The 27,617-nt window shown below is 37.2% G+C and overlaps 1 protein-coding gene across 3 annotated transcripts in view; it reads right to left on the reverse strand.

Annotated features, from left to right (window-relative positions):
* usp43a (ubiquitin specific peptidase 43a) overlaps positions 1 to 27,617 on the reverse strand; it is a 264,050-nt gene that overhangs the window by 118,412 nt on the left and 118,021 nt on the right. For all 3 annotated transcript variants that reach the window (XM_062026996.1, XM_062026994.1, XM_062026995.1), the window contains exon 4: positions 10,971 to 11,063. In XM_062026996.1, coding sequence (XP_061882980.1) covers positions 10,971 to 11,063 — 93 coding nt within the window. The remainder of the gene's footprint in view (positions 1 to 10,970; positions 11,064 to 27,617) is intronic.

The raw sequence follows: 27,617 nt of genomic DNA on the forward strand, positions 1-27,617 counted from the left end.
TTATTACAATCTTTGGCAAGCTAGGTAATGTTTGCTGTGGTCTGGAACAACACGGCACACAAAAAAATGCAGCCACTATTACTTACAGATAATGTGTCAAGGGGATAAAAGTAAAGGATATTAAATGAGCTCAAATACACCTACAAATGAGGCATAATGATGCAATATGTACATACAGCTAGCCTAAATAGCATGTTAGCATTGATTAGATTGCACTCACGCACTGACCAAGTATGCCTGATTACCGTTCCAACAAGTCAATAACATCAACAAAGCATGCATTCACGCACAGTATAAAACTTTTGGTGGACAAAATGAGACAAAGAAGGAGTGGAAGATTTTACATGTAAACAAACTGTCGCGTCAAAGTCCACACTATGGTGAGTTCAAGAACAGCCGGAATTAGTAGGACAAAACGATGTTCACCAATTACTCTCATCAGTGAAGCAAACACACAAACATATTAAACAGTGGGCTTTCTAACAATTGGGAAGGTTTGTGTCATGTTTGTCCTCAAACAAAAAACATACTATAACAAAATTATTTTCCCCCCATCTTTTTCCATTTTCAATCCTATTTTTAAAAATGCTCCACGGAGCCACTACGGCGGCACTAAAGAGCCGCATTCGGCTCGAGAGCCGCGGGTTGCTGACCCCTGGTTTATACTATAGCATAAACTGAGTATAAAGTAAGACTATGATACTACACAAACTCATTCATTTTCAGTGCTGTCAAACGATAACATTTACTTTAAAAAAAAACGTCAGTGTTGATTGTAATGCTGGTTATTTGCTTAAAACTTGGCAACAGTATGGCAGGGGTGTCAGACTAATTTTTATTGAGGGCCACATCGCACACATTGCTGCCCTCAGAGGGCCGTTTGTAACAGTGAATATACATGAATATAAACGTGCAATAGCCTCGTTACAGCATCGTAAGTCAGGTGACAAGCAGATACCTAAGTTTTGATTTTTGATAACCAAAAACATTTAAAATACTCGGAACATCTTATTGCATAGTCAGAAAACATCAACGTGTAGAATTCTGTCAACATTGAAACAACTACATTTAGCCAGAAAATGCTTTATTATTTCCAGCCTTTGACAGGTCACATTAAATGATGTGGCGGGCCATATCTGGCCCACGGACATTGAGTTTGACACCTGTGCAGTATGGTATTAGGTGTGCATTTTGGACAATTCTGCAATAATATTGCATATAACAAGGTGTTTATGTACATTAATAGACACACATTTCCTTGCTTTTATCTAAAGTCCCATCGGAGTGTATATTGAACAGAAATTTCACAGCAAGCACACCAAAATAAATTGTGTGGTTAATCTGCCTATATACATACACTACCGTTCAAAAGTTTGGGGTCACCCAAACAATTTTGTGGAATAGCCTTCATTTCTAAGAACAAGAATAGACTGTCGAGTTTCAGATGAAAGTTCTCTTTTTTTGGCCATTTTGAGCGTTTAATTGACCCCACAAATGTGATGCTCCAGAAACTCAATCTGCTCAAAGGAAGGTCAGTTTTGTAGCTTCTGTAACGAGCTAAACTGTTTTCAGATGTGTGAACATGATTGCACAAGGGTTTTCTAATCATCAATTAGCCTTCTGAGCCAATGAGCAAACACATTGTACCATTAGAACACTGGAGTGATAGTTGCTGGAAATGGGCCTCTATACACCTATGTAAATATTGCACCAAAAACCAGACATTTGCAGCTAGAATAGTCATTTACCACATTAGCAATGTATAGAGTGTATTTCTTTAAAGTTAAGACTAGTTTAAAGTTATCTTCATTGAAAAGTGCAGTGCTTTTCCTTCAAAAATAAGGACATTTCAATGTGACCCCAAACTTTTGAACGGTAGTGTAAATAATGCAATATTTTTTATGATTAATTGTGTGCGTTAACTTTGACAGTCCTATACATTTTACACATAATGTCTTCCTGAAGATGTCGTTCATGTTTCATAGGCAGCTACAGTGGAACCTCCACATTTTAACAGCTTCAGAAAAAAAGTGTGCTTATAAACTTGCTATATATTCAAGGCAAAATGTATGTATTCTTATATTCAAAAATCTGGAGTAAACAGAAAACTTCTAAAGAAAAAAAGGCCACCGAAAGTCTGTTTATTGGGGATCATGTAAGGTAGAAGCTGTTTTATGTATAAGGGAAATGTCACAAAACTCCTGGTCTAACATAAGTTAGAAGCCAACATACATTTTTGTTTTTTAAATATGCCTCAAACATACAGCTTCACTTTTATCCATTAATTTCTGTCTGCAAAATTCTACAGACAATACCCCATAATAACATTGTGAAAAGTTTTTTTGAAGATATTTTGCAAGAGTATTTAAAATAAGAAAATCACACGTACAGAAGTATTCACAGCTCAATACTTTCTTGATGCACCTTTGGCAGCAATTACAGCCTCAAATATTTTTGGATACGATGCCACAAGCTTGGCACACCTATCTTTGGGCAGTTTCGCCCATTCCTCTTTGCAGCACCTCTTGAGCTCCACCAGGTTGGGTGAGACGCATTGATTTTTAACCAGGATGTCTCTGTACATTGCTGCATTCATCTTTCCCTCTGTCCTGACAAGTCTCCCAGTTTCTGTAGGGGTGGTATTGGCCTGGTGATGAGCGGTGCCACATTTCCTCCAAACATGATACCTGGCATTCAGACCAAAGACTTCAATCTTTGTCTCATCAGACCAGAATTTTGTTTCTCATGTGATAGGCTCCAGCATCCCCCGCGACTCCGAAAGAGACAAGCGGTAGAAAAAGAATGGATGGATGGATGGTCTGAGAGTCTTTCAGGTGTATTTTGGCAAACTTTTTTTTACTAAGAAATTGTTTCTGTCTGTTCACTCTACCATATAGACCTGATTGGTGGAATGTTGCAGAGATGGTTGTCCTTCTGGAAGGTTCTCCTCTCTCCAAAGATCAATACTGTAGCTCTGACAGAGTGACCATCAGGTTCTTGGTCACCTCCCAGACTAGATTAAGATGAATGCAGCAATGTACAGAGACATCCTGGATGAAAACCAACACTTCACATCCAACCTGATGGAGCCTGGTGTGCCAAGCTTGTGGCATCGTGCTCAAAAAGACTTGAGGCTGTAATTTCTGCCAAAGGTGCATCGACAACGAATTGAGCAAAGGCTGTAAATATTTACTATGCTATTACATGTGATTTGCAAAATCAAAAAAGCCTTTTCACATTGTCATTATGAGGTATTGTGTGTGGAATTTTGAAATTAATTTATTCCATTTTGGAATCATGACGTAACAAAACAAAATGTGGAAAAAGGGAAGCACTGGGAGTACTTTCCGGATACACTGTAGCACAAAAACCTGATGGTCAAACTGTCACGTCACCTCAGCATGCAGGGTTCGTACACCTTTTCCATGTCCAAATTCAAGCACTTTTTAAGAACTTTCAAGATCCCTCTCCATGTGAGACAGGCCCCTTCTTTGGCTACTTTTAAGACCCTTCTTAAAACACATTTTTATTCACTGGCCTTTAAACCCATCATGAGACTTTAAACTGTTGTTAACTTTTTTAACTGTTTTTAACTTTTTAACTGCTTTTTATCTAACAAATTGTTCTTACGATAATTTGTATTTGCTTTTTCAATGTGTATTTTACCTCTGTTTTTAAATTTCATTTTTTAGTCTGTCCTTTGTCTGTATTTCTTTGTGGTGTACAGCCCTTTGTTCTTCAACTGTGGTTGTTTTTAAAGGGCTTTATAAATAAAGTTGGTATGGTATGGAATGGTATGAATTTTCCAGTTTTTCCAGTACCCCTCAAAAGGCGAACACCAGTGTGAATCAATCCATAGCCTTGTTGTTTGAGGTCACCAAATGCTGTCTGCAGGAAAAAATACGGAAAATCTGCTAAAACCTAAGCCTGACATTGAACCAGCAGTTATCATTAACTGAATGGGACATAGAAAATGAAGCAGTGTTTCTGTAGACTATTCAATGGCATTGGTGTTTGCAAACGTGTCTCCATTTGTGTTGTTTTTCTAAGTTCTTGTTCTTTTTCTTCCTTACAGCCCTCATTGACATGGAACAGCACGGATTGATTCACACCGTATTTGTGCTTGTAAACTGCATAATGTGATGTAAATACACACACCCTCAAAATGTAAATTTTACTCATTTATTAACAAAACTGTTCCACATTAATATAAGGATTAGGGCTGCAACTAACGATTAATTTGATAATCGATTAATCTGTTGATTATTACTTCGATTAATCGATTAATAATCGGATAAAAGAGACAAACTACATTTCTATCCTTTCCAGTATTTTATTGAAAAAAAGCAGCATACTGGCACCATACTTATTTTGATTGTTGTTTCTCAGCTGTTTGTACATGTTGCAGTTCATAAATGAAGGTTTATAAAAAAAATAAAAAAATAAAATAAAAAAAATTACAAAAAAGAAAAAAAATTGCCTCTGCGCATGCGCATAGCATAGATCCAACAAATCGATGACTAAATTAATCGCCAACTATTTTTATAATCGATTTTAATCGATTTAGTCGATTAGTTGTTGCAGCCCTAATAAGGATAACAAATTAAAGGAAAATATATTGTTCATTTGTTCATGTTCATTAAAACGACAACCTCCCGGCATGATGGATCGACGCACCACTGTGCTCTTGGCGACACAGAGGTATATATACATGACAACAACCTAATGTAAGGGCTCGTGCAAAGCCAACAGATCAAGCGTGTAGCTTTCATTTTTAAGGAAACTTATTTTATTTGTTTCCATTTTATAACTAGCCTATTGAATCAGACTGCAGAGAAATGTGATGAACATTTCCAAGCGTTTACAAGCACTTCACCCAAAATTCAAGCATTTTTCAAACCTTGAAAACACAACATTAAAATCCAAGCATTTTCAAGGGTTTTAAGCACCCGTACAAACCCTGACCATGTGTAGCAAGACTTTTACATGGCTTATATCAGGGGTCGGGAACTTTTTTGGCTGAGAGAGCCATGAAATCCAAATATTTTAAAATACATATCCGTGAGAGCCATATAATATTTTTTTAAACACTGAATACAACTAAATGCGTGCATTTTTAATAAGACCAACATTTTTAGAGTATAATAAGTCTCTTATTCTTTTTAATAGCATTGTTATTCTGAAGCTAACCAATAATAAATAAAATACTTCTTACCTTTAATGCGACTTCTTGAACAGGTGCGGTAGAAAACGGATAGATGGATTAGAATGCATGAGAATGTTTTATATTCTGCACGTTATTTTTAACACTGTGATTACCAGCGGAATTATTCATTACTTATCGTGTTAAGCAATGCCAGCTAAGATGTATCTAAGAGCCACATGCAGTCATCAAAAGAGCCACATCTGGCTCGAGAGCCATAGGTTCCCTACCCCTGGCTTATATTGTTCGCTTATTTCCCCACCTTTATGAATAATTCAACTAGCACAGGCATGGGTGGGAAACATTATTTTGAAATATGAACAAATCCGATGTCTTGAGGAATAATGTAGTCCTACAAGAGAATATGGTCCAGCACTAGCTCTGTTTACTGTGTATGAATGTCTGCTTTAAACGCAGTGTTTATGTTATTAAACGCCCATGCAGCTATTGGCATTATTATCTGCAGCACACAGGCGTCGACGTCCTGCTGCCAGCCCGCTCATGCTTGATCTCTCGGGACTTGACACCGAGCATGCCTTCTGCCGAGATAATGCCGTGGCAGTAATGCGCAATGACACAAGTTTGTGTGTTTTGATGCACGCTCACAGTGTTTTGTGTAACGAAAGGGACCACCTGCACAAGAGAATGCTGGGAATCAGCAAGAATGTCACTGTATTAATGAGACGGTCTTACGAAACGACAACCTAGTACGTTAAAAAAAATAATGCCAACCTTTCCAAAAGGATCCCTGTTCAAACAAGGGCATGCAAAAAGTCTGAAAACACAATTGTGGCGTAGTAAATGTACACAATGTTAGGGAACTAAACACACAAATGCGAATTCAGCGCTGCCAGACTATTTCCAGCACTCACATGATAATAGTAATGTTGTCATTTTCAAAAGCTCCACTCTGAGACACGTTTAGCAGACTCCAAATGTTGTCATGCGAACTAATGGCTCCAACATTCTACATTTTATCCGTTTTCAATTAAAACTGTGTTTACAATTATGCAAAACGACTAAACAACACAACTACTTGAATTGGCAGGCCTTTCTGATTGTTTGCAACTCATTTAACTCATTCCATTTCACGCTTTATCTTTCTCTTCAATGTTGTACTGTCATTGATAACATGCAGCTTCTAGTTTAGTTCAACTTTTCCCAACTAACACTTTTTGGGTGACAGACTTAATAGTCACATTTATTCTAATGTACACTACCGTTCAAAAGTTTGGGGTCACATTAAAATGTCCTTATTTTTCAATGAAGATAACTTTAAACTAGTCTTAACTTTAAAGAAGTACACTCTATACATTGCTAATGTGGTAAATGACTATTCTAGCTGCAAATGTCTGGTTTTTGGTGCAATATCTACATAGGTGTATAGAGGCCCATTTCCAGCAACTATCACTCCAGTGTTCTAATGGTACAATGTGTTTGCTCATTGGCTCAGAAGGCTAATTGATGATTAGAAAAGCCTTGTGCAATCATGTTCACACATCTGAAAACAGTTTAGCTCGTTACAGAAGCTACAAAACTGACCTTACTTTGAGCAGATTGAGTTTCTGGAACATCACATTTGTGGGGTCAATTAAACGCTCAAAATGGTCAGAAAAAGAGAACTTTCGTCTGAAACGCGACAGTCTATTCTTGTTCTTAGAAATGAAGGCTATTCCACAAAATTGTTTGGGTGACCCCAAACTTTTGAACGGTAGTGTATGCATGTCCTTAAAAACCCAGCTTGATGAAACATTTCCCTAATACATTAACATTTTTAGTTCTTTCAACCGTAAATAATTATACAAAAGTCAGCAAAGACTGCAGCGATTTATTAATTATATTGATTGATTTAAATATAAAAAATTTAAAAAAAACTTTGATTTGTATTTTGTTGCTTGGAACTTAAAATATGTGGCCATTGTTTACGCAAGACTGCTCAAATAGAGCGGTGAACCTACGGCAGGGGTGTCCACACTTTTTCCACTGAGGGCCACACATGGAAAAATTTAAGCATACGGGGACCATTTTGATATTTTCCATTTTCAAACCATAACAAAATATATAGATTTTTGTTTTAACCTTTAGGGCTCCCGGGGACCAGTCAAGGGTCTCAGTCATTAAAATGTTAAAAATAAGTCAAATTATTATTATTTTTTTTTACAGTATATCTCTATATCAACTTCAGGTTGATATCAAGTAAAAAAAAAAAAAAATGTTTTATACCTTTTCTGTCAAAGACAACTTTGTTTTTTATAGTAAAACTGAAATATGCAGTATTTAATAATTAGAGCCCTAAAAGATCAATAATGCAGGACACCATTGATTTGAATTCTTTAATATTTTTGAGTAATCACAGTGAAAAGTTAAATAAAATCCCACTAAATATATTTGGGATCCAAAAGGTCTCCCACTCATAAAGTGATACATTTTTGTTAGTTTTTTTTTACTTTTCACACTTAAATTACGAGATCAACTTCAGATATATCTATCGATTTTACGTTTGAACTACTATTTTGTTTGTTTTATGCTCTTTTGTCAAATAAAACTTTGTTTTTTGTTTTTATATGGCAACCACACAATATATGCAATATTTTTTCCACATAAAACATTTTAAAGTAACATTTTTTAAGTAATAATTCATTGTAACATAGATTTTTTGTCTTTTTTTTTTTTTCGAGCAATGGCAAAAAAAATAAAAGTAAACAAAGACAAAAGAAAAAAACCCAGCCTGCATGGCAGTTTTGTGTCAACATTACTCGTTAGATTTCACCTCATTCCACTTTTTTTAAATGTTTATTTTTTATTTTTGCAATACTATCAATTTTGCAATTTTTGCAGAATGTGTGAGGGGCCGGTAAACGATTAGCTGCGGGCCGCAAATGGCCCCCGGGCCGCACTTTGGACACCTCTGACCTACGGTGATGTCGGTCGCACTGCAGGTGATGTGGCCTGTGTGTGTGTGGCGGGGAAAGTGAAGTGTGGTGAGAGATGGCTCATAGAAGAGGGAGAAAGAAAGCAAAGGGCCAAAAGAAGACAGGAGAAACTCTCAAAATGTTTTGCGATAATTTAAAACTGAAAAGTACAGACATCTGGGTGAAATTATTGCACTGTCAAACAGAGCTGGCATTTTGCAATCTCACTACATCAATGATGCAGCACGTAACCAGAAAGCATCATGCGTATTTAAGAGCTGCAAACAAGCAGAAACAAGTTAAAAGTCTACTTCAGTAGCTAACGCCATTATGTGTTTGACTTGCATAACAAAAATAGTATTAAAACACATGTGAGGACATGTTAGCAGCATAGCATCTACAGTTTGTATGTTATTTTTAACGAGTTTGTTCAAAAATCACATACAGCTCCTCCAATGAATACCTTTTCAAAAGTGTGTGTGTTAAATTGTTAAATACATTGTCACTCAATTTATCGTACTTTATCAGAGATTTTAGCTTTGTTCTTTATGCCCCCTTCCCCAACCCCCAAAGAACTGCTTTATAAGAAGAAAGAATAAAAGATTTTCGTTAAACAAATATTAAAACCATTTTCCCCAAAGGACGCATTGAGGCGAGAAAGTGTGTTTTGTTTGATTACTGGATTAATCGAACAAATCAATCAATAGATTACTTAATTTCTAAAATAATTACAGCTGCAGCCCTTTATTATGATAAATTATAACAAAATATTATGCAAATCATCTGTCATACATATATTTGTTTGTAAATATTTATTTTGGACAAAAGGAAACCCAAAACAAAACAACAACAATGAGTACTGTAAATTCTGGATTAAAAACCATTACTTTTTTCTTACACTTTAAACCCTGCGATTTATAAAACGGTGCGGCTAATTTATGAATTTTTTCCCCCCGCTAAGCTCGATCATTTTTTATGTAGAATAGTTTTCATTAAATCCAAACTGAGGACTGAAGTGGTGTGTTATTGTTTGTGCTATGGCGCTATTTTTTTGGACGGGTTGAAAATGCATCTACTGTTTTCCAATGAATTGATTAACGTGGACCCCGACTTAAACAAGTTGAAAAACTTATTCGGGTGTTACCATTTAGTGGTCAATTGTACGGAATATGTACTGTACTGTGCAATCTACTAATAAAAGTTTCAATCAATCAATCAATTGTCTTAAACCGAAAATAAAGCCATCCATATCGTTTCTGCTCGAAAGGATTCATCATTCATCAATCCAAGCAACGTTTGTAAGTTTCACAGTTTAACTGAAACAATTCTTACTTACTAAATCCTCCCATGTGTGATGTCTGTTGGAGTGTTTTCATGCATATCTGTACGTGCTATCATAATTAATGAAGCTGGCGTCGTTAGCATTAGCTAACATGCAAGCACCGTTTATGAGCGTCTGTGTTGGTATTATTAACTTACAATGGCATTCTCTTTGTATTTTTTCAGTTTCACAAATTCTTCAGTAAATTCACCAGTTATTGAGTCTGTTTAGTTGATTGGAGAGCTAGCTTCCACAGCTAGTGGGTCCATGACGATGACTTCCCTTTTCTTTGATCAGCTGTTTACTGCTGTGTTACAGACACCATTTGGAAACAATTAATGTATGTAAATAATTCATTTCACAGCGTTTATATCTGCAGCTTATAGTCCGGTGCGACTAATATATACCATATTTTTCGGAGTATAAGTCGCTCCGGAGTATAAGTCGCACTGGCCGAAAATGCATAATAAAGAAGGAAAAAAACATATATAAGTCACACTGGAGTATAAGTCGCATTTTTTGGGGAAATTTATTTGATAAAACCCAACACCAAGAATAGACATTTGAAAGGCAATTTAAAATAAATAAAGAATAGTGAACAACAGGCTGAATAAGTGTACGTTATATGACGCATAAATAACCAACTGAGAACGTGCCTGGTATGTTAACGTAACATATTATGGTAAGAGTCATTCAAATAACTATAACATATAGAACATGCTATACGTTTACCAAACAATCTGTCACTCCTAATCGCTAAATCCCATGAAATCTTATACGTCTAGTCTCTTACGTGAATGAGCTAAATAATATTATTTGATATTTTACGGTAATGTGTTAATAATTTCACACATAAGTCGCTCCTGAGTATAAGTCGCACCCCCGGCCAAACTATGAAAAAAACTGCGACTTAAAGTCCGAAAAATACGATATATTTTTTCTTCTAAAGTTTAGTGGGTGCGGCTTATATCCCGGTGTGCTTTATAGTCCGGAAAATACGGTAATAAAATAGATGAAATAATGATAAATGGGTTATACTTGTATAGCGCTTTTCTACCTTCAAGGTACTCAAAGCGCTTTGACAGTATTTCCACATTCACCCATTCACACACACATTCACACACTGATGGAGGGAGCTGCCATGCAAGGCGCTACCAGCACCCATCAGGGGCAAAGGGTGAAGTGTCTTGCCCAAGGACACGACAGACGTGACTAGGATGGTAGAAGGTGGGGATTGAACCCCAGTAACCAGCAACCCTCCGATTGCTGGCACGGCCACTCTACCAACTTCGCCACGCTGTCCCTAAAAAATATAAAATAAATTATTAAAATAAAAAAACATAGTAATGTTTCGAACATGTTTACAGTTACATGTTTACAGTTTGACATTTTAACATGTCCGAAAAGGAGTAGGAAGAAGCAGATCTTATTTAATCCTACACCTTTCCTGGCTGGAAATAATTTCTAACACAATTGTTAATAGGAAATGAATGTTGCTTTTTGACTATATGTGTGTAAATGTTACATGCATTACCTGGTTTGTCGCAGAGGGATGGGCAGGGAGATACATAAAAAAGGGTCGAAGGTGTTGCTCTGCTTAAGGCAATGAGGACACGTCAGAGAGGACCTGGGGAGAAGAGAAAAGAGGCAGCAAAAACAATTTAGTCTTGTTACATACTTTCCTTTGCACCGGTATTACAATTAATACAAGTATTTGAGACTTTAGAAAGAGATATATATTTCAGACAATACCGCCATACCGGTGTTATCTTTTGATGTGCCTTTGTTATGGCCGTTTGCATTTCTCCGCACCTGACGAGCAAAGAACAGGGCATTCCCTTTGGCTCAACCTGCCCCTTGCGTATTTATGTAGGCTTCTCTGATGCAAAATGATGCAACGAAACAAACTTTTTGAAAAAATGTGGCGGCAGCGGTGCCAACTTCTCGTCTTCAGAGTAATGCAATGCAATGACTACAGATTTATTTACACATACACCAATTTCCTTGTAGCAACTTTATTACTAATCTCATCTGCTTATGTTGTTAACTTCTGATAACAAAAAATACGGAGAAAATAACATGGCCTGGATGAAGTTAAAGTTAAAGTTAAAGTACCAATGATTGTCACACACACACTAGGTGTGGTGAAATGTGTCCTCTGCATTTGACCCATCCCCTTGTTCACCCCCTGGGAGGTGAGGGCAGCAGTGAGCAGCAGCGGTGGCCGCGCCCAGGAATCATTTTGGTGATTTAACCCCCAATCCCAACCCTTGATGCTGAGTGCCAAGCTGGGAAGTAATAGGTCCCTTTTTTATAGTCTTTAAAAATGTATATCACGATATGGATCATTTTATATCACAATAACGATATACATATTCTATGAAAAATTTAACAACATACATGACCACTTACCATTTTTCTCACTTAATTTTCTCACTAGATCAGTGTTTTCTGCTGGTGGTGTGCCTCAGAATTTATTCAATGAAAAAAATGTGCCTCAGCTCAGAAAAGGTTGAAAAACACTGACCTAAAGGACCAATATACTGTATATCCTATATATCATTACAGACAGAGCATGGTGTAAGTGCAGTTACAAGTTCAATGGCCGATAATTTGCATGCAGCCGACTGTGGATGATTGGCGATGAATGCTAAGCACTGAATGAAGCAGCAACAAAAACGGAGTGCTGTTCAAAACCCGCACAAAAAGCTCAAGGCCAGTTGTATCCTCAGACAACAGCAGGGTGCACAATAAAGGCTGCACAGACAGCTGAGATCAATAGGGAAACAAAAAGCAAAGTGACTTAGAGATGACAACAAAGTTGCGGGGGCTAAGTGGGAGGAAGAATGAAATATGAATAGAAGGTCGCATAAAGGATTGACAGCGGGGCTGACAAAACCTTGAGAGCAAAGAGGACAAAGAAAAGGACATCAGAAGTCTTCTTTTTTTACACAATCAAGGCAAACAAAACAGGAGAAGTCCAGTTTCTACGGATCACTCGACCCTGAACGCAACGACTAAAAATGTACACACAGCAGTGACGTGCAGTCACTAGAGGCAGGTGAGGCGGGGCCTCACGTGCCATCATGGAAAGAAAAAAAATGTAAAAAGAAAAAAAATGTATTAAATTGTTATATGTATCCAGTGATTATACTATAAAGTTATTTTCCATTTAACTTCACCAGTTTTAGATTATTTTTATTCAAAATCGCTGAATTTTCACATTTGCCATTCAAATACTGAGAAGAGACTTGCTGTGATCAGCAGCCAGTTGAGGCACGTCACTCAGTTGTGCCTCACCATGGATTGCGAACTCGGCTAACTGCTGGCCTGCTGTGCAGTGAGACCGTATTGCTATATGAACTATATTATACAATTCCATAGTTTAGTTAGCTGAGGTATATAATGTACAGTGTATTTTGTCAACAACTGTATGTGTGTAACATATTTCTTGTGCTGAACAATCATAAAACTGCTGCAAACACGCACTGGCTGAGGCTTGCAGTAATCCCGCCTCCTTGTGCCGGTTAATGCACCCCCGCCGTAGAATGCACCCCCTGACGGGAGTGTTATATCAACTAAAGCCCACACTTAAACTTTCCACGTGCAAGATTGAATCTATTTAAAAAAGTTATTTAATAAGAAGCCAAAAAGTGCAAAAACAATAATGTTCGTGTTGGAGGAGTTGTGAATGACTGCAGGGCCACAACATTAGGTACACCTGCAGACAGCAGCACGGATTTCATATTTCATTCATTCACAACTCCTCCAACACGAACATTATTGTTTTTGCACTTTTTGGCTTCTTATTAAATAACTTTTTTAAATAGATTCAATCTTGCACGTGGAAAGTTTAAGTGTGGGCTTTAGTTCATACAACACTCCCGTCAGGGGGTGCATTCTACGGCGGGGGTGCATTAATCCAGCACAACAGCGGCGCATGGACTTCATTTATAAGTAAAGGTAAGACCATAATAACGTTTTTTTTATTAAATGTGCTTTTTTGTGTGCTACAGTTTGTATGTGTGAAGTTAAAGTTAAGTTAAAGTACCAATGATTGTCACACACACACTAGGTGTGGTAAAAATGTGTCCTCTGCATTTGACCCATCCCCTTGATCACCCCCTGGGAGGTGAGGGGAGCAGTGGGCAGCAGCGGCGCCGCGCCCGGGAATAATTTTTGGTGATTTAACCCCCAATTCCAACCCTTGATGCTGAGTGCCAAGCAGGGAAGAATGCTGGTAAGAGCTTTTAAACATAACCCGTTAACTGCTGCCAATCAAATGTTGAATAAAATACTCTTTAGGGTTCATATGTTTGTAAATCTGACTGTGATGAAGTCAGTGCCTCACCAGCCATGAACCTCACCGCACGTCACTGACACACAGTATCAATGGTGGTAATGAATACATCGCTTTAAGTTACTAAGGATCTCAGAAACACGTTACATTGCACAACACTGACAAGTCTGCTTGCTTTAGCCTGTCTTTGTCGATCAGTTCACATTATAGTTGTAATACACAATACATATCCTTACTTGCATCAAGCACTTAAGTGCAATAAGTCTTTCTTTGCAGTTTAGATCAGTTTAGAGCATTTTTAAATGGAGCGTGTGTATTAGTGTAAGAAGGGACAAATATGAATGTGAATTGAATAGACCAGGGGTGTCAAACTCATTTTAGATCGGGGGCCACATGGAGAAAAAACTACTCCCAAGTGGGGCGGACTGGTGAAATCACGGCACGATAACCTAAAAATAAAGACAACTTCAGATTGTTTTCTTTGTTTAAAAATAGAACAAGCACATTCTGAAATTGTACAAATCATAATGTTGTTTTTTGTTTTTTTTTACAATTACATGTTGCGGTGTTGGGATATATTAGGTTGGGATATAATTAAGATAATGAAGGATGAAGTGATTAAGAAATGTTTAGTATATATATGCTTAGAATAGGCCGTGCAACTAATCATATGTTCTGAGTTTCAGTTGAAACTGGGTCCAAGTTCATGGGTCCGACGCACATTCACTCTTATCATCCACGTTCTTGCCACTGTTGATGTGGCTTCTTCGCCGAGGTCTGAAGGACAACACCCGATATGAAGTCGGATTACAGGAAAGAGAAGGCAGAGGAAGATTCCACGCCTGGAAGCAGACACCTCATTGCATATTCATACAATGTGATATATATATTGTAAGAGCGCGGGGGGGAGTGCGCCTCCGGACAGCCCTGTGTAAGTCGTCGTATTGAATGCTACTAGGGACAGATAGCGCTCAGACAAATTGTATTAGAATTGTATTCAATGGGGAATAAATACTTCTGATTTTAAGTTCATACATCGTGTCTAGGGATGTCCGATAATGGCTTTTTGCCGATATCCGATATTCCGATATTGTTCAACTCTTAATTACCGATATCAACCGATACCGATATCAACCGATACCGCTATATATACAGTCGTGGAATTAACACATTATTATGCCTAATTTGGACAACCAGGTATGGTGAAGATAAGGTAGTTGTTTTTAAAAATTAATAAAATAAAATAAGATGAATAAATTAAAAACATTTTCTTGAATAAAAAAGAAAGTAAAACAATGTAAAAACAGTTACATAGAAACTAGTAATTAATGAAAATGAGTAAAATTAACTGTTAAAGGTTAGTACTATTAGTGGACCAGCAGCACGCACAATCATGTGTGCTTATGGACTGTATCCCTTGCAGACTGTATTGATATATTGATATATAATGTAGGAACCAGAATATTAATAATAGAAAGAAACAACCCTTTTGTGTGAATGAGTGTCAATGGGGGAGGGAGGTTTTTTGGGTTGGTGTACTAATTGTAAGTGTATCTTGTGTTTTTTATGTTGATTTAATAAAAAAAAACAAAAAAAATAAAATAAAATAAAAACCGATACCGATAATAAAAAAACTGATACCAATAATTTCCGATATTACATTTTAAAGCATTTATCGGCCGATAATATCGGACGTCTCTAATCGTGTCCTCTTTAAACATTTTCTGGCTCGAGATTAAACAAATACGACGACAGCGGTTAATAGTATATATACTTTATTTGTCGTTATTTATATTTTCTGAATAAATTATGTGAGAATGTTCATCAGTCAACTCATTGTTGTTCATTTTCAATCTATCTACATAAAAAAATTATATCAAAATCAAATTCCAGTATGTTATTTATGTAGTTTGATCATTTTCCTCGATTGATGTACTAACATCATGTGGTTTATTTTGTCCATCCTATTGCGACATCCAGTGGACACATTTAGACCAGCTGTTTTTTTCATTAAAAAAATTCTGGTTAATTGTTATACTTAACAAACTTGTCCCGCGGGCCGGATAAAACCTGTTGGGCCGTACGTTTGGCACCCCTGCTTTAGATAGTCAGTTATTTTCTCTTTTTGCATTTTAGGTCAGTGTTTCACTCGCCCCAGAATAAAAACAATGGTCCGATTCCCATCATCCTACATCATCTTATCACAGAGTCAGGTTCATCTTGGGTAGTAAAGACCAGATGTTAAAGGGGCTGTTTGCAACATTTACACAATGCCTAGAGGGCGCTAACTGTCCGATGTATTTTAAACGTTATATCCCACCCTCTTATGACTTCTCAAACATAATGACGTAACTACGTACGTACGTAACACGTGCACTCGCTTTGAGTGGTGTTCGCTAATGATAGCGATTTGGATTGCGTTAGCTGTCATTGAACATATACTCTAACACAGTGGTCCCCAAACTACGGCCCATATTCGGCCCACCAGCGTCCAAAATCCGGCCCGCAGGAAGTCTCAAGTTTTTTTGTTTTTTTTTGTCCCACCGCTTCCATGTTAGCTACCTCTCTTTGTTTATAATGTCTATTTTCTGCTGGATCTACTCTCTATTTTCCGCTGCCCTTTTTTTTTTGCTGTAGCTGTTACATATACTGTAGTCCTGTAGTATCAGGGGTGTCCAACTCATTTTAGCTCAGGGGCCGCATGGAGGAAAATATGCGCACACGCGGGCCGGACTATTAAAATCATGGCATTAAAACTACAAAAATAAAGACAACTTCAGATTGATTTCTTAGTCTTACTTTGGCCAAAAATAGAACAAACACATTCTGAAAATATTACAATAAAAGTAGAGAAAAAATACACGGCAGCGGTAAAGTTTAGATCAGTGGTCCTCAAACTACACCGTCCAAAATCCAGCCTTTCTAATCTATTTTCTACCGCTTGTTTTTCCTCGGGGTCGCATAGCCGCTCAGGCAAATCATATTGTCTAAAAATTTATTTTCCCATCGATAACGTGACATCATCGCGCTCGCACCGCAGTGTTGGGAGAGCATACGGCAAGTGCGCACTCTTTTAGTGAATTAGTGTGTGAGGAATATATATATATATGTATATATATATATATATATTAGGGAGGTCCGATAATATCGGACTGCCGATATTATCGGCCGATAAATGCTTTAAAATGTAATAGCGGAAATTATCGGTATCGGTTTCAAAAAGTAACATTTATGACTTTTTAAGACGCCACTGTGTACACGGACGTAGGGAGAAGTACAGAGCGCCAATAAACCTTAAAGGCACTGCCTTTGCATGCCGGCCCAGTCACATATTATCTCCGGCTTTTCACACACACAAGTGAATGCAAGTCATACTTGGTCAACAGCCATACAGGTCACACTGAGGGTGGCCGTATAAACAACTTCAACACTGTTACAAATATGTGCCACATTGTGAACCCACATCAAACAAGAACGACAAACACATTTGGGGAGAACATCCACACCGTAACACAACATAAACACAACAGAACAAATACCCAGAACCCCTTGCAGCACTAACTCTTCCGGGACGCTACAATATACACCCCCCCCCCCACACACACACACACCTCAACCCCGCCCACCTCAACCTCATGTCCCAAATTCCAAGCTGCTGTTTTGAGGCATGTTAAAAAAAAGAATGCACTTTGTGACTTCAATAATAAATATGGCAGTGCCATGTTGGCATTTTTTTCCATAACTTGAGTTGATTTATTTTGGAAAACCTTGTTACATTGTTTAATGCGTCCAGCGGGGTATCACAACAAAATTAGGCATAGTAATGTGTTAATTCCACGACTGTATATATCGGTATCGGTTGATATCGAAATTGGTAATTAAGAGTTGGACAATATCGGATATCGGCAACAAAGTCATTATCAGACATGTCTAATATATATATATATATGTATATATATATATATATATATATATATATATATATATATATATATATATATATATATATATATATATATATATATATACACACACAAACAGCCCGGCCAAATTTTTTTAACCCAATGCGGCCCCCGAGTCAAAAAGTTTGGGGACCGCTGCTCTATCATAACAACAACATAACTGCAAATTGTATGTGTGCATGCGTACGTGTTGACGAGACAGGGTGAGTGACAGCTGTTAACAACAAAAATGTTGTTCGTACTGTAAAAATGTTTTAACTTATCAATTGTGAAAAAATATAGACAGTTTTAAAATAAAATGTTGTTGTGACGGCAACGTAAGTTGGCCGGTGGTGTTCTTGTTATTTTTTCAAAGGAAAGAATTGCTTTGAAAAATTTAACAGTGAGCAATTTGCAAAAAGCCCCTTTGACTCGCTGGTAGAAGACATTTCTTTGGGTCTTGACAGTAAAGGCCATTCACTGCTATCTTTAGCCACATCTTATCATGGCACTTGCTGCCCATTGCAGAAAATGCCACTCACCACTATTCAGTAAGAATACGAATACTGTATTCAATAAGAATACGAATACTGTACAGTGGTACCTCGTTTTTTGTACAGCCCACTTTTTCTATGATATGGTACTGTTAGATTATTGCACAGTGCATAACAGACTACAGTAGTAACTCAAGTTATGAGCTCATTGGTGTTGTGACAGAGCTCTTAACTCAAAAAAATGGTATTGGAAATGAAGGTCTCTCATTGAAATTGATTTAAATTACCGTATTTTCCGCACTATAAGGCGCACCGGATTAAGGCGCACCTTCAATGAATGGCCAATTTTAAAACTTTGTTCATATATAAGGCGCACCGCATTATAAGGCGCACCGCATTATAAGGCACATAGAATAGATGCTACAGTAGAGGCTGGGGTTACGTTATGCATCCCGTAGTTGCGAGACCTGTTGTGGCTCAATATTGGTCCATATATAAGGCGCACCGGATTATAAGGCGCACTGTCAGCTTTTGAGAAAATTGGAGGTTTTTAGGTGCGCCTTATAGTGTGGAAAATATGATATTTCGATTCGTTTTTAAAAATAAACTAACTTTTAGATAAATAATATTGTATAAAACAATAGAATATAATGCACTACGAACAACTACAGTAGTTTTATTAAGTATTGTAATAATAATGTACAACATTTATCTTGGAGAGTGGACTTCTACAGTATCTCCTTTGAACGGCTTCTTTGTCAAACACACCATCAGCAGCGTTTCCATATTTCCATTGATAAAATGTATAGCGTTTAGATATTTTACAATTTTTAGCTTGCATTAGACTTATCCTGTGTCAGTAAGGTGCAGATTAGCAGTGCTATGTGCCATTTCCTTCGCTTTTTGATTGTTTCTTTCTTTAATTCAATGAATATCTTCCACTTCTTTTTCTAAACATTGTCCTTCACACTCACTTTCTTCCTTCCCATGGCTGGAAAAGTAAGTTATGGGTGGGAGTAAAACCAGATGTTTCGGTCGGATCTTAGAGGGTTCACTGAAACATTTCTACGCCAACTGATGGTGGGCATGTTTGAAACTCAAATTGGTGCTGGCAATTTAAAGCTTAAAAATTAGCTGAGAGACAGCTCTTATCTCAAAACACTCCTAAGTTGAGGCACTCTTAAGTTGAGGTCCCGCTGTAATCCATTTGCTAGCATATCATTCCGTGGAATCGAGTGCCCAAATAAAAAAAATCCCATGCGTTGATGGCTTTTGCTTTTTTTTTTAGTTGAGTACTGCTGCAAATTAACCCAGCATTGGGTCAAAAATTGCTAGCATGTTGACCAATAACGTGAGAAAGACCTCTGAATTCAAGAAACAACTTGTTGCAAAGTACGACAAGAGTCTTCAATAAAAAATAAACGTGAAATGAAATGTTTGTTCATCCATTTTATTCATCATTCATATGTATTTCACATTGTTTCTGCATGAAAAACGATCATTCTTTAAAACATTTGTTTTGTGTTTATATTTTTGGGCAGTTGAGATGATTTCTAAAGTATTCAAAAGTATTCAATCTTCGCATGATTCGGTCTTTGTCATTTTGGAACTAATTAAAACGGAGGTAAGGCTTGTAGATTTTTTTCCGACAAATTAATAAACAGTTCTGTCTTTGTGGCGATGTATGATCTACGTAGGATGCTCGGTTAGTGTTTGTATTAACTCTAAGCAAATTTAGATTACGACTAGAAAAGCACTCAGACGGTGCAGACCTCCACCAGGCCCAATCTCCTAATAAAAAAAAGTCCTGAATCCAGACGGTGATTGGGATCAACCCCAAAATGTAATAACGTTCTCCTTATCCCATTTATGACATTTCCTGAAAGTTAGATGAAAATCTGCCAATAACTTTGTGAGCCATCTATAGCAGAATGAAAGAAAGGGAGTAAAACCCCTTGTCAGTTATTGAGTGTCTTTGTATCTGTGGGTGGAGGCGGGGCCACCAGCATACATACATACACACAAACACACACGCACACACACGCACGCACACGCACACATACACACACACACACAGACACACGCGCACACATTTGTATTTGTTACCTTCTTGAAACCTCAGAAAAATGCCTACCTCTTTAGGACCACCCTTTCTAGATATATAAAGATTTGTATTTACAACATTAATAATATATACATATTATGCAAATATAAAAAAGCTTGTTGTGAAAAATGAGTTGGAATTTCACAAGAAAAAGGTCACAATTTCACAAGAAAAACTTAGAATTTTGGTAGTATTATAATAAAAGTTGTAATTCTACTCAACGCAAGTCAAAATTTTACAAGAAAAACTGAACATTTGTGCAATAGGATAAAAGTTGGAATTTTATTTAATGACAGTCGCAGTTTTACAAGAAAAGCATAAAATGTTGGCAATTTTATGAAAAGAGTCGTAATTTTACTCACAATTTTATAAGAAAACTTTAAAATTTGGGCAATATTATAATAATAGTATTCGGAATTTTACTTGGCAAAATTATGACAAAAGTAATCATTTTACTAAAAAAATATCACTATTTTACAAGAACAACAAAATAATTGGCAATATTGTGATAAAAGTCAGAATTTCATATGACAAATGTCACCATTTTTCATAAAAAAGTTATAATTGTAGATAAAAAAGTAATAATTTTACATTAAAAAGTAATACTTTTATGAGAAAATATTGCAATATTACAGAAACAGAAAGAATATGAGAAAATGTTCCCAATTTTATAAGAAAAAAGTCGACACATTGGGAGAAAAAGACTGCTTTTAGTTAATTTTGTATTTTTTATTCATTTTTATTCACTTCAAGTTATTACAGTATGTCTCTATATACATATTTATTTTATTTTTTTCAATTAATTTTGGCCAAAGGGGGCGCATTTCAATTTCTTACACAGACTTGTTATTACATATGTTGGCCAGAGGGGGGGCACTTAAATTTTTTACACACACTTGTTGTATCTTATATGTTCACCAGAGGGGGACCACTTTTAAAACCGACACACAGTCAATTTGAAAAATCCCTCCTTTTTGGGACCACCCTAAATTTGCTAGATTTCACCACCATAGGTGCAAATGAGACATTCTCTATTAGATGCAATGGTTTTCCGTATTGGGACAATGATTTATGTCCTAACTTGTTCACCGGTCCTCATATGGAAGGTACTTTTCCTTGTTGATGTCTCAAGAAGGGTAGAAATACAAGAACACACACGCATACACACACATTAGTTGAAGATCGTAACATAAACATAAGGTAACGTAGTAAAAAAAATCTCAATTTACAAATGATCACGCTGAGGCGGCGGGCCAAACATGTTCGCATTTACGCTGTGATTGGGCAGCTAAAAGATGGCGCTGGACATTTGTGGACAATCTGTGTGATTAGCCACAGAAAAATGGACTCAGCTCGGTGATAGGTTTAGCAAAGATGGACTTGCGGAGACGATTGGCTGCCACAAAGCTGTCTTGATTTGTGAGCGGTCTTATTTACGTGGCTCCATTTCAACCACATGTGAATTCTAAACAGCTCCTTTGAATGTATGAAGGAAGGAAAATTGTTTTATAAATATCTCTGCAATGCCTCCATGGTTTGATTTAAATTTTTCGGGACTTAAGCAGATCCCAAACACACACCAGCAGGTACCAAAAGATAAGAAAAGTTGATTTTGAACTTGGGCTAAACAAATTTCTTATGGGGCCATAGCCTTCCCTAATCCCTGAAATGAATGCATGGCTGAGTACAGAGGAGCCAAGTGAGGTAACACTATCGCAGGAGTTTTGTTTCTGCGAGGCTAGCATACACACTCAGAAGTGTAGACCAAGGGTAACTTAGTATTAATTATCTAGATCAGGCCCAACATCTAATCAGTTGTTCCTTATCCCCTTTTATACATTTTCTGAAAGTTTCTTAAAAACTGGTGATAGCTTTTTGAGTTACATTGCTAAGTAACAGACAGACAGACAGACAAGCTGGTGCAGGTAACAACTAGCGGTGTCAAAAAAAAAAAAAAAAAATTCAGATTAATCGCGATTTCTTACTCTTACTTGTCAAAAAACTATTTTGGTTTTCCTATCTGTCCTATCCAGCCACTCAGGTAAATCATATTGTTAATGTAGATGCCCATATCCGAGTACAGAGGAGCCAGGTGAAGTAACACTATCACAGGAGTTTTGTTTCTGCGAGGCTAGCATACACACACATAAGAGTAGACCAAGGGTAACTCAGTATTAATTATCCAGATCAGGTCCAAAATCTAATCAGATGTTCCTTGTCCCCTTTTAAACATTTTCTGAAAGTTTCTTAAAAACTGGTGATAGCTTTTTGAGTTACATTGCTAAGTAACAGACAGACAGAGAAGCTGGTGCAAGTAACAATTTTCGATTAATCACAATTTCTTATTCTTACTTATCAAAAATCTATTTTTTCCCCCCAATCTGTCCTGTCCAGCTACTCAGGTAAATCCTATTGTTGATGTAGATGCCCATATCTGCTGTACAGATTTACTTTAGAAAAAAAAAAGTGTGGGATACTTCTCTTGTTGCCTTTCATGTATTTGACTTTATTAAATGTTTGGGAAGCAATTTATTAAACAAAACCAGTTTTCTTTTAAGTAATAAAAACATTTATCAGAGCCGTTTATCTTTCTTATGGAGGAATGCAGTTAATCCGTCATGATCCGTTACCCGGGTAATGGCGTGATTTATGTTTCGGACCTTGCACGGTGGGACAGGGGTTAGTGCATGTGCCTCACAATACAAAGGTCCTGAGTTCAATCCTGGGCTCTGGATCTTTCTGTGTGGAGTTTGCATGTTCTCCCCGTGACTGTGTGGGTTCCCTTCGGGTACTCCGGCTTCCTCCCACCTCCAAAAACATGCACCTGGGGATAGGTTGATTGGCAAAAACTAAATTGGCCCTAGTGTGTGAACGTGAGTGTGAATGTTGTCTATCTGTGTTGGCGACATGTCCAGGGTGTACCCCGCCTACCGCCCGTGTGCAGCTGAGGTAGGCTCCAGTACCCCCCCTCCAGGATCCCGGAAGGGACAAGCGGTAGAAAATGTATGGATGGACCTTGTTTCCTATGTTTAATTTGTTTCCTGGCTGCACCCTCTTTTCATTAATTTACTGTTGGTTTCCAAGGGCACTAATTCTCCACACATGCCCCTGCTTGTCTTTCTGCATTGGAGGGAACACGACCATCGCAGCCATGCGTTCCCAACGTAACATAGTCATAGACCTGGCACCCAATCTTATTAAAAAAGTATTGATTTTTAAACGAGAATTCGTTTTTAATCGATAATCGGATCGTTACCCCCAAGAATCGAATCGTGTGGTGACCAAAGATTTACAGTGCTAGTAACTACGGCAGGGATGTCCAAAGTGCGGCCCGGGGGCCATTTGCGGCCCGCAGGTCATTATTTAACGGCCCCACGGCCCATTTTAAAATACAATAAAAAAAATTAAAAACATAAAAAGTGGTATGAAAGACCAAACAGGTGAAATGTAACAAGAAAATGTTGCAATGTTTACTCTAATAACACAAAGCTGCCATGCAGGTTGTTTTTCTTTTAAAAAAAAAAAAAAGAATGAAAATCAATGTTATTATGAATTATTGACCTATCCAAGGCTCCAATTACATCACATTAAATATTGCACTTTGAGATATTTTTTGGGGAAAATGTTGCATATTTTGTGTTTGCCATATAAAAAATTGAGCGGTCTTTTTTTTTTTTTAAAGAAGGGCCTAAAACGAACAAACAAAAAACATACACAAAAATACAACTTATCCAAGGCTCCAATTACGTCACATTAAATATTGCACTCGGAGATATTTTTTGGGGAAAATGTTGCATATTTTGTGTTTGCCATATAAACAATTGAGCTGTCTTTTTTTTTTTTTTTAAAGAAGGGCTTAAAACGAACAAACAAAAAACATAAACAAAAATACAACTTATAATTGACGGATAGATCTGAAGTTGATCTCGAGATTATTGTGTTAAAAGTAAACAGTAAAAAAAATGTATAGTTTATTTTTTAACACTTTAATGAGTGGGACCCTTTTGGTTCCCCAATAATTTTTGTGTGATTTGTTTTTAAGTGTCATCGCTCAAAAAATAATAATGAATTAAAATCAATGGTGTTATGAGTTATTGACCTCTTTAAGGCTCCAATTATTATATAACCTCAAATATTCCACTTAAAAATGTTATTGGGTGAAAATATTGCATATTTTGTGTTTTTTCCATAAAAAAACAGGGTTTTCTTTGACAAAAAGAGCATACGACTTAAATCTTTAAAAACATTATATTGACAGATAGACCTAATGTTGATCTATGGATTTAAAACTTGAATAATAATAAAACTAATAATACTGAATAATGACACATTTTTCATATTTTTTTTTAACAAAACCCTTTGGGGTCCCTGGGATCAAGCCTGAGTGGAGGCCTAAATGTATATTTTTTATACATACTGTATATTGTATTGGTATTTAAAATAAAAAAATATCAAAATGGCCCCCGTTTGCTTTGATTTTTCAGTGTGCGGCCCTCAGTGGAAAAAGTTTGGACACCCCTGAACTACGGAGAACACACCCCTTCCTTACGGTTTCTGTCAAACACAGCAAATAAACATTTTTGACCAGATTTTGTGATCCACGTGTTCTTCTTGTGCAACATGTATTATATAAGCCGCATAAACAGAGTAACGGCATTCGTCTACACGTAGACGGCGCCTTGGCGGTGACGGCCCATTAAAAATAGACATCACAAACTGATCGTGACAGACAGAGGAGGAGCGAGGCCTTGACAAAGACTCAATTAACCGGCGCTACACTACACAAGCTCCGACTCCCGAGCAGCCCAATGCACAAGACGAGCGCGGGCTGTAATCGCAAACATTTATTCAGTTTAGAGTACGCCACCGACTCCCTCTGAGGAGCATTCCTGCCAGATATAAAAGGAATCGGGAAAGAAGACGAGAGGAAGGCAGCCCAATTAAAACAGGGAAGGAAGGCAGAGACGGAGTGACAGTCGCAGGTCAAAAGATGAAAGCCAAACAAAACACGGCAAATTCAACTGTTCTGATGTTACAAATGGCTGAAAGTCACGATCACAGCTGGCAGAGCTGAGACAGAAATGCTTTTGCCACAAAATAAAGTCAACGTGTTACACACTTTTGTTTTAAGGGGCTGCCTCGTCGACTGATCTTTATGTGTTGAGTTTGATATGAGCAAGAATCTTGTTAATTTGGAAAGATGAGCAACACAAGAGGATCCGTGCAGAGTAGGTGAACATTCGTCACATTCGTGCAAAGAATGGTTTTATTCAGACATTCAGCAGGGATCAGTCCAATATCACAGTGATAACTTTATTTATTCGATTGATACGATGAATGCACGGTGAACCAAGTACCTCAGGTCAAGAGTCAAATCTGTGGGAGTGTTCTAAACTTTAAGATCATTTCTAGGGATTTGTGCCTTATAGCAGAGTAAGGTTTTTTTGATTGGTATCACAAAATAACTTCTGAACACAGAATCAATTTCCAGTGTTATATAGGATGTCGAATAATTTATCTGGGCGGTCGTTTTGCCACCTATTACGGTCACAACGTCTTCTTGTGAGTCCGGTATCAGCTTGGCGGGCTATTAGTTGCAGCAGCCGGTGGTTGCAGCACATTAATTGCACCGGAGACGGTGGAGGAATGGCCCGATTTTAGGCCTGATTTACTAAAGGTTTGCATGTACTAAAACCAGAGCAGAATAAGGTGTGCAAATCTATTTTGCGTCTGTCTTCATTAATATGCAAAATATGTGCTGATCATCAAAACGGCCTCAATACTGGGAGGGGAAAATGCAAATATAATTATTTATCAAACGCAATGTAAATTATCAACACTCATCACCGTTTTGGCAGCACTATTTTGCATTTTATTTAGCACGTGTCAGAAGGACGTGCAAACTGACAATTCCACACACGGCTGCAGGGTCAGTGGTCACGCTGCACAGACAGACGGGAATCGTCCGTCTTACGTGTGTGTGTCAACATTTTGGACGGTCAGAAATAAAAATAATAGACATATCATCTATTCAGCAACATCACTTTACAATTGATTACAATTACAATTGATGTTTTTTAGCATCATGTAATATTTATTTAATGATTGTTTATTTCACGTAGAATATATATTATTAAAATATGTATTATATGAAAAAAACGTATTTAAGTACCGTATTTTTCGGAATATATGTCGCACTGGCCGAAAATGCATAATAAAGAAGGAAAAAAACATATATAAGTCGCACTGGAGTATAAGTCGCATTTTTGGGGGAAATGTATTTGATAAAACCCAACACCAAGAATAGACATTTGAAAGGCAATTTAAAATAAATAAAGAATAGTGAACAACAGGCTGAATAAGTGTACGTTATATGACACATAAATAACCAACTGAGAACGTGCCTGGTATGTTAACTTAACATATTATGGTAAGAGTCATTCAAATAACTATAACATATAGAACATGCTATACGTTTACCAAACAATCTGTCACTCCTAATCGCTAAATCCCATGAAATCTTATACGTCTAGTCTCTTACGTGAATGAGCTAAATAATATTATTTGATATTTTACGGTAATGTGTTAATAATTTCACACATAAGTCGCTCCTGAGTATAAGTCGCACCCCTGGCCAAACTATGAAAAAAACTGGGACTTATTGTCCGAAAAATACGGTATGCCTTTTTTTGCCTCTTGAAAGTAGTTAAAGTACAGCCTCTCTCCAATGAATCCATATTTTGGAGAAAAACACATATATTTTAATGTAAACGCACTGCAGGACTGCTTCTAAAATGCCCATAAAAAGTAGTAGATGTCTCATGTCTTTTCGGCATCATCCTTTTATAATTGTATAGCTGCTAGACTGAAGAGGCTGAATAAAACACATTCAATTGGGGCGGTATGGCGTAGTGGGTAGAGCGGCCGTGCCAGAAACCTGAGGGTTGCAGGTTGACCTCCAAATCGCTGCTGTTGTGTCCTTGGGCAGGACACTTCACCCTTGCCCCCGGCGCCGCTCACACTGGTGAATGAATGATGAATGAAAGATAGGTGGTGGTCTGAGGGGTCATGGCGCAAACTGGCAGCCTCACTTCCGTCAGTCTACCCCAGGGCTGATGTGGCTACAAATGTAGCTTACCACCACCAGGTGTGAATGAATGATGGGTTCCCACTTCTCTGTGAGCGCTTTGAGTATCTAATAATAGAAAAGCGCGATATAAAATCTAATCCATTATTATTATTATTATAAATTGATGGTTTTGGTGTTGTTTTGTGTTTTTTTAATGACTTACGTTTTTCACATGAAATATATATTATTAAAATATTTTTTATATAATAAAAA

This window comes from Entelurus aequoreus, linkage group LG18 (assembly GCF_033978785.1).
Source record: "Entelurus aequoreus isolate RoL-2023_Sb linkage group LG18, RoL_Eaeq_v1.1, whole genome shotgun sequence".
Classification (NCBI taxonomy): Eukaryota; Metazoa; Chordata; class Actinopteri; order Syngnathiformes; family Syngnathidae; genus Entelurus; species Entelurus aequoreus.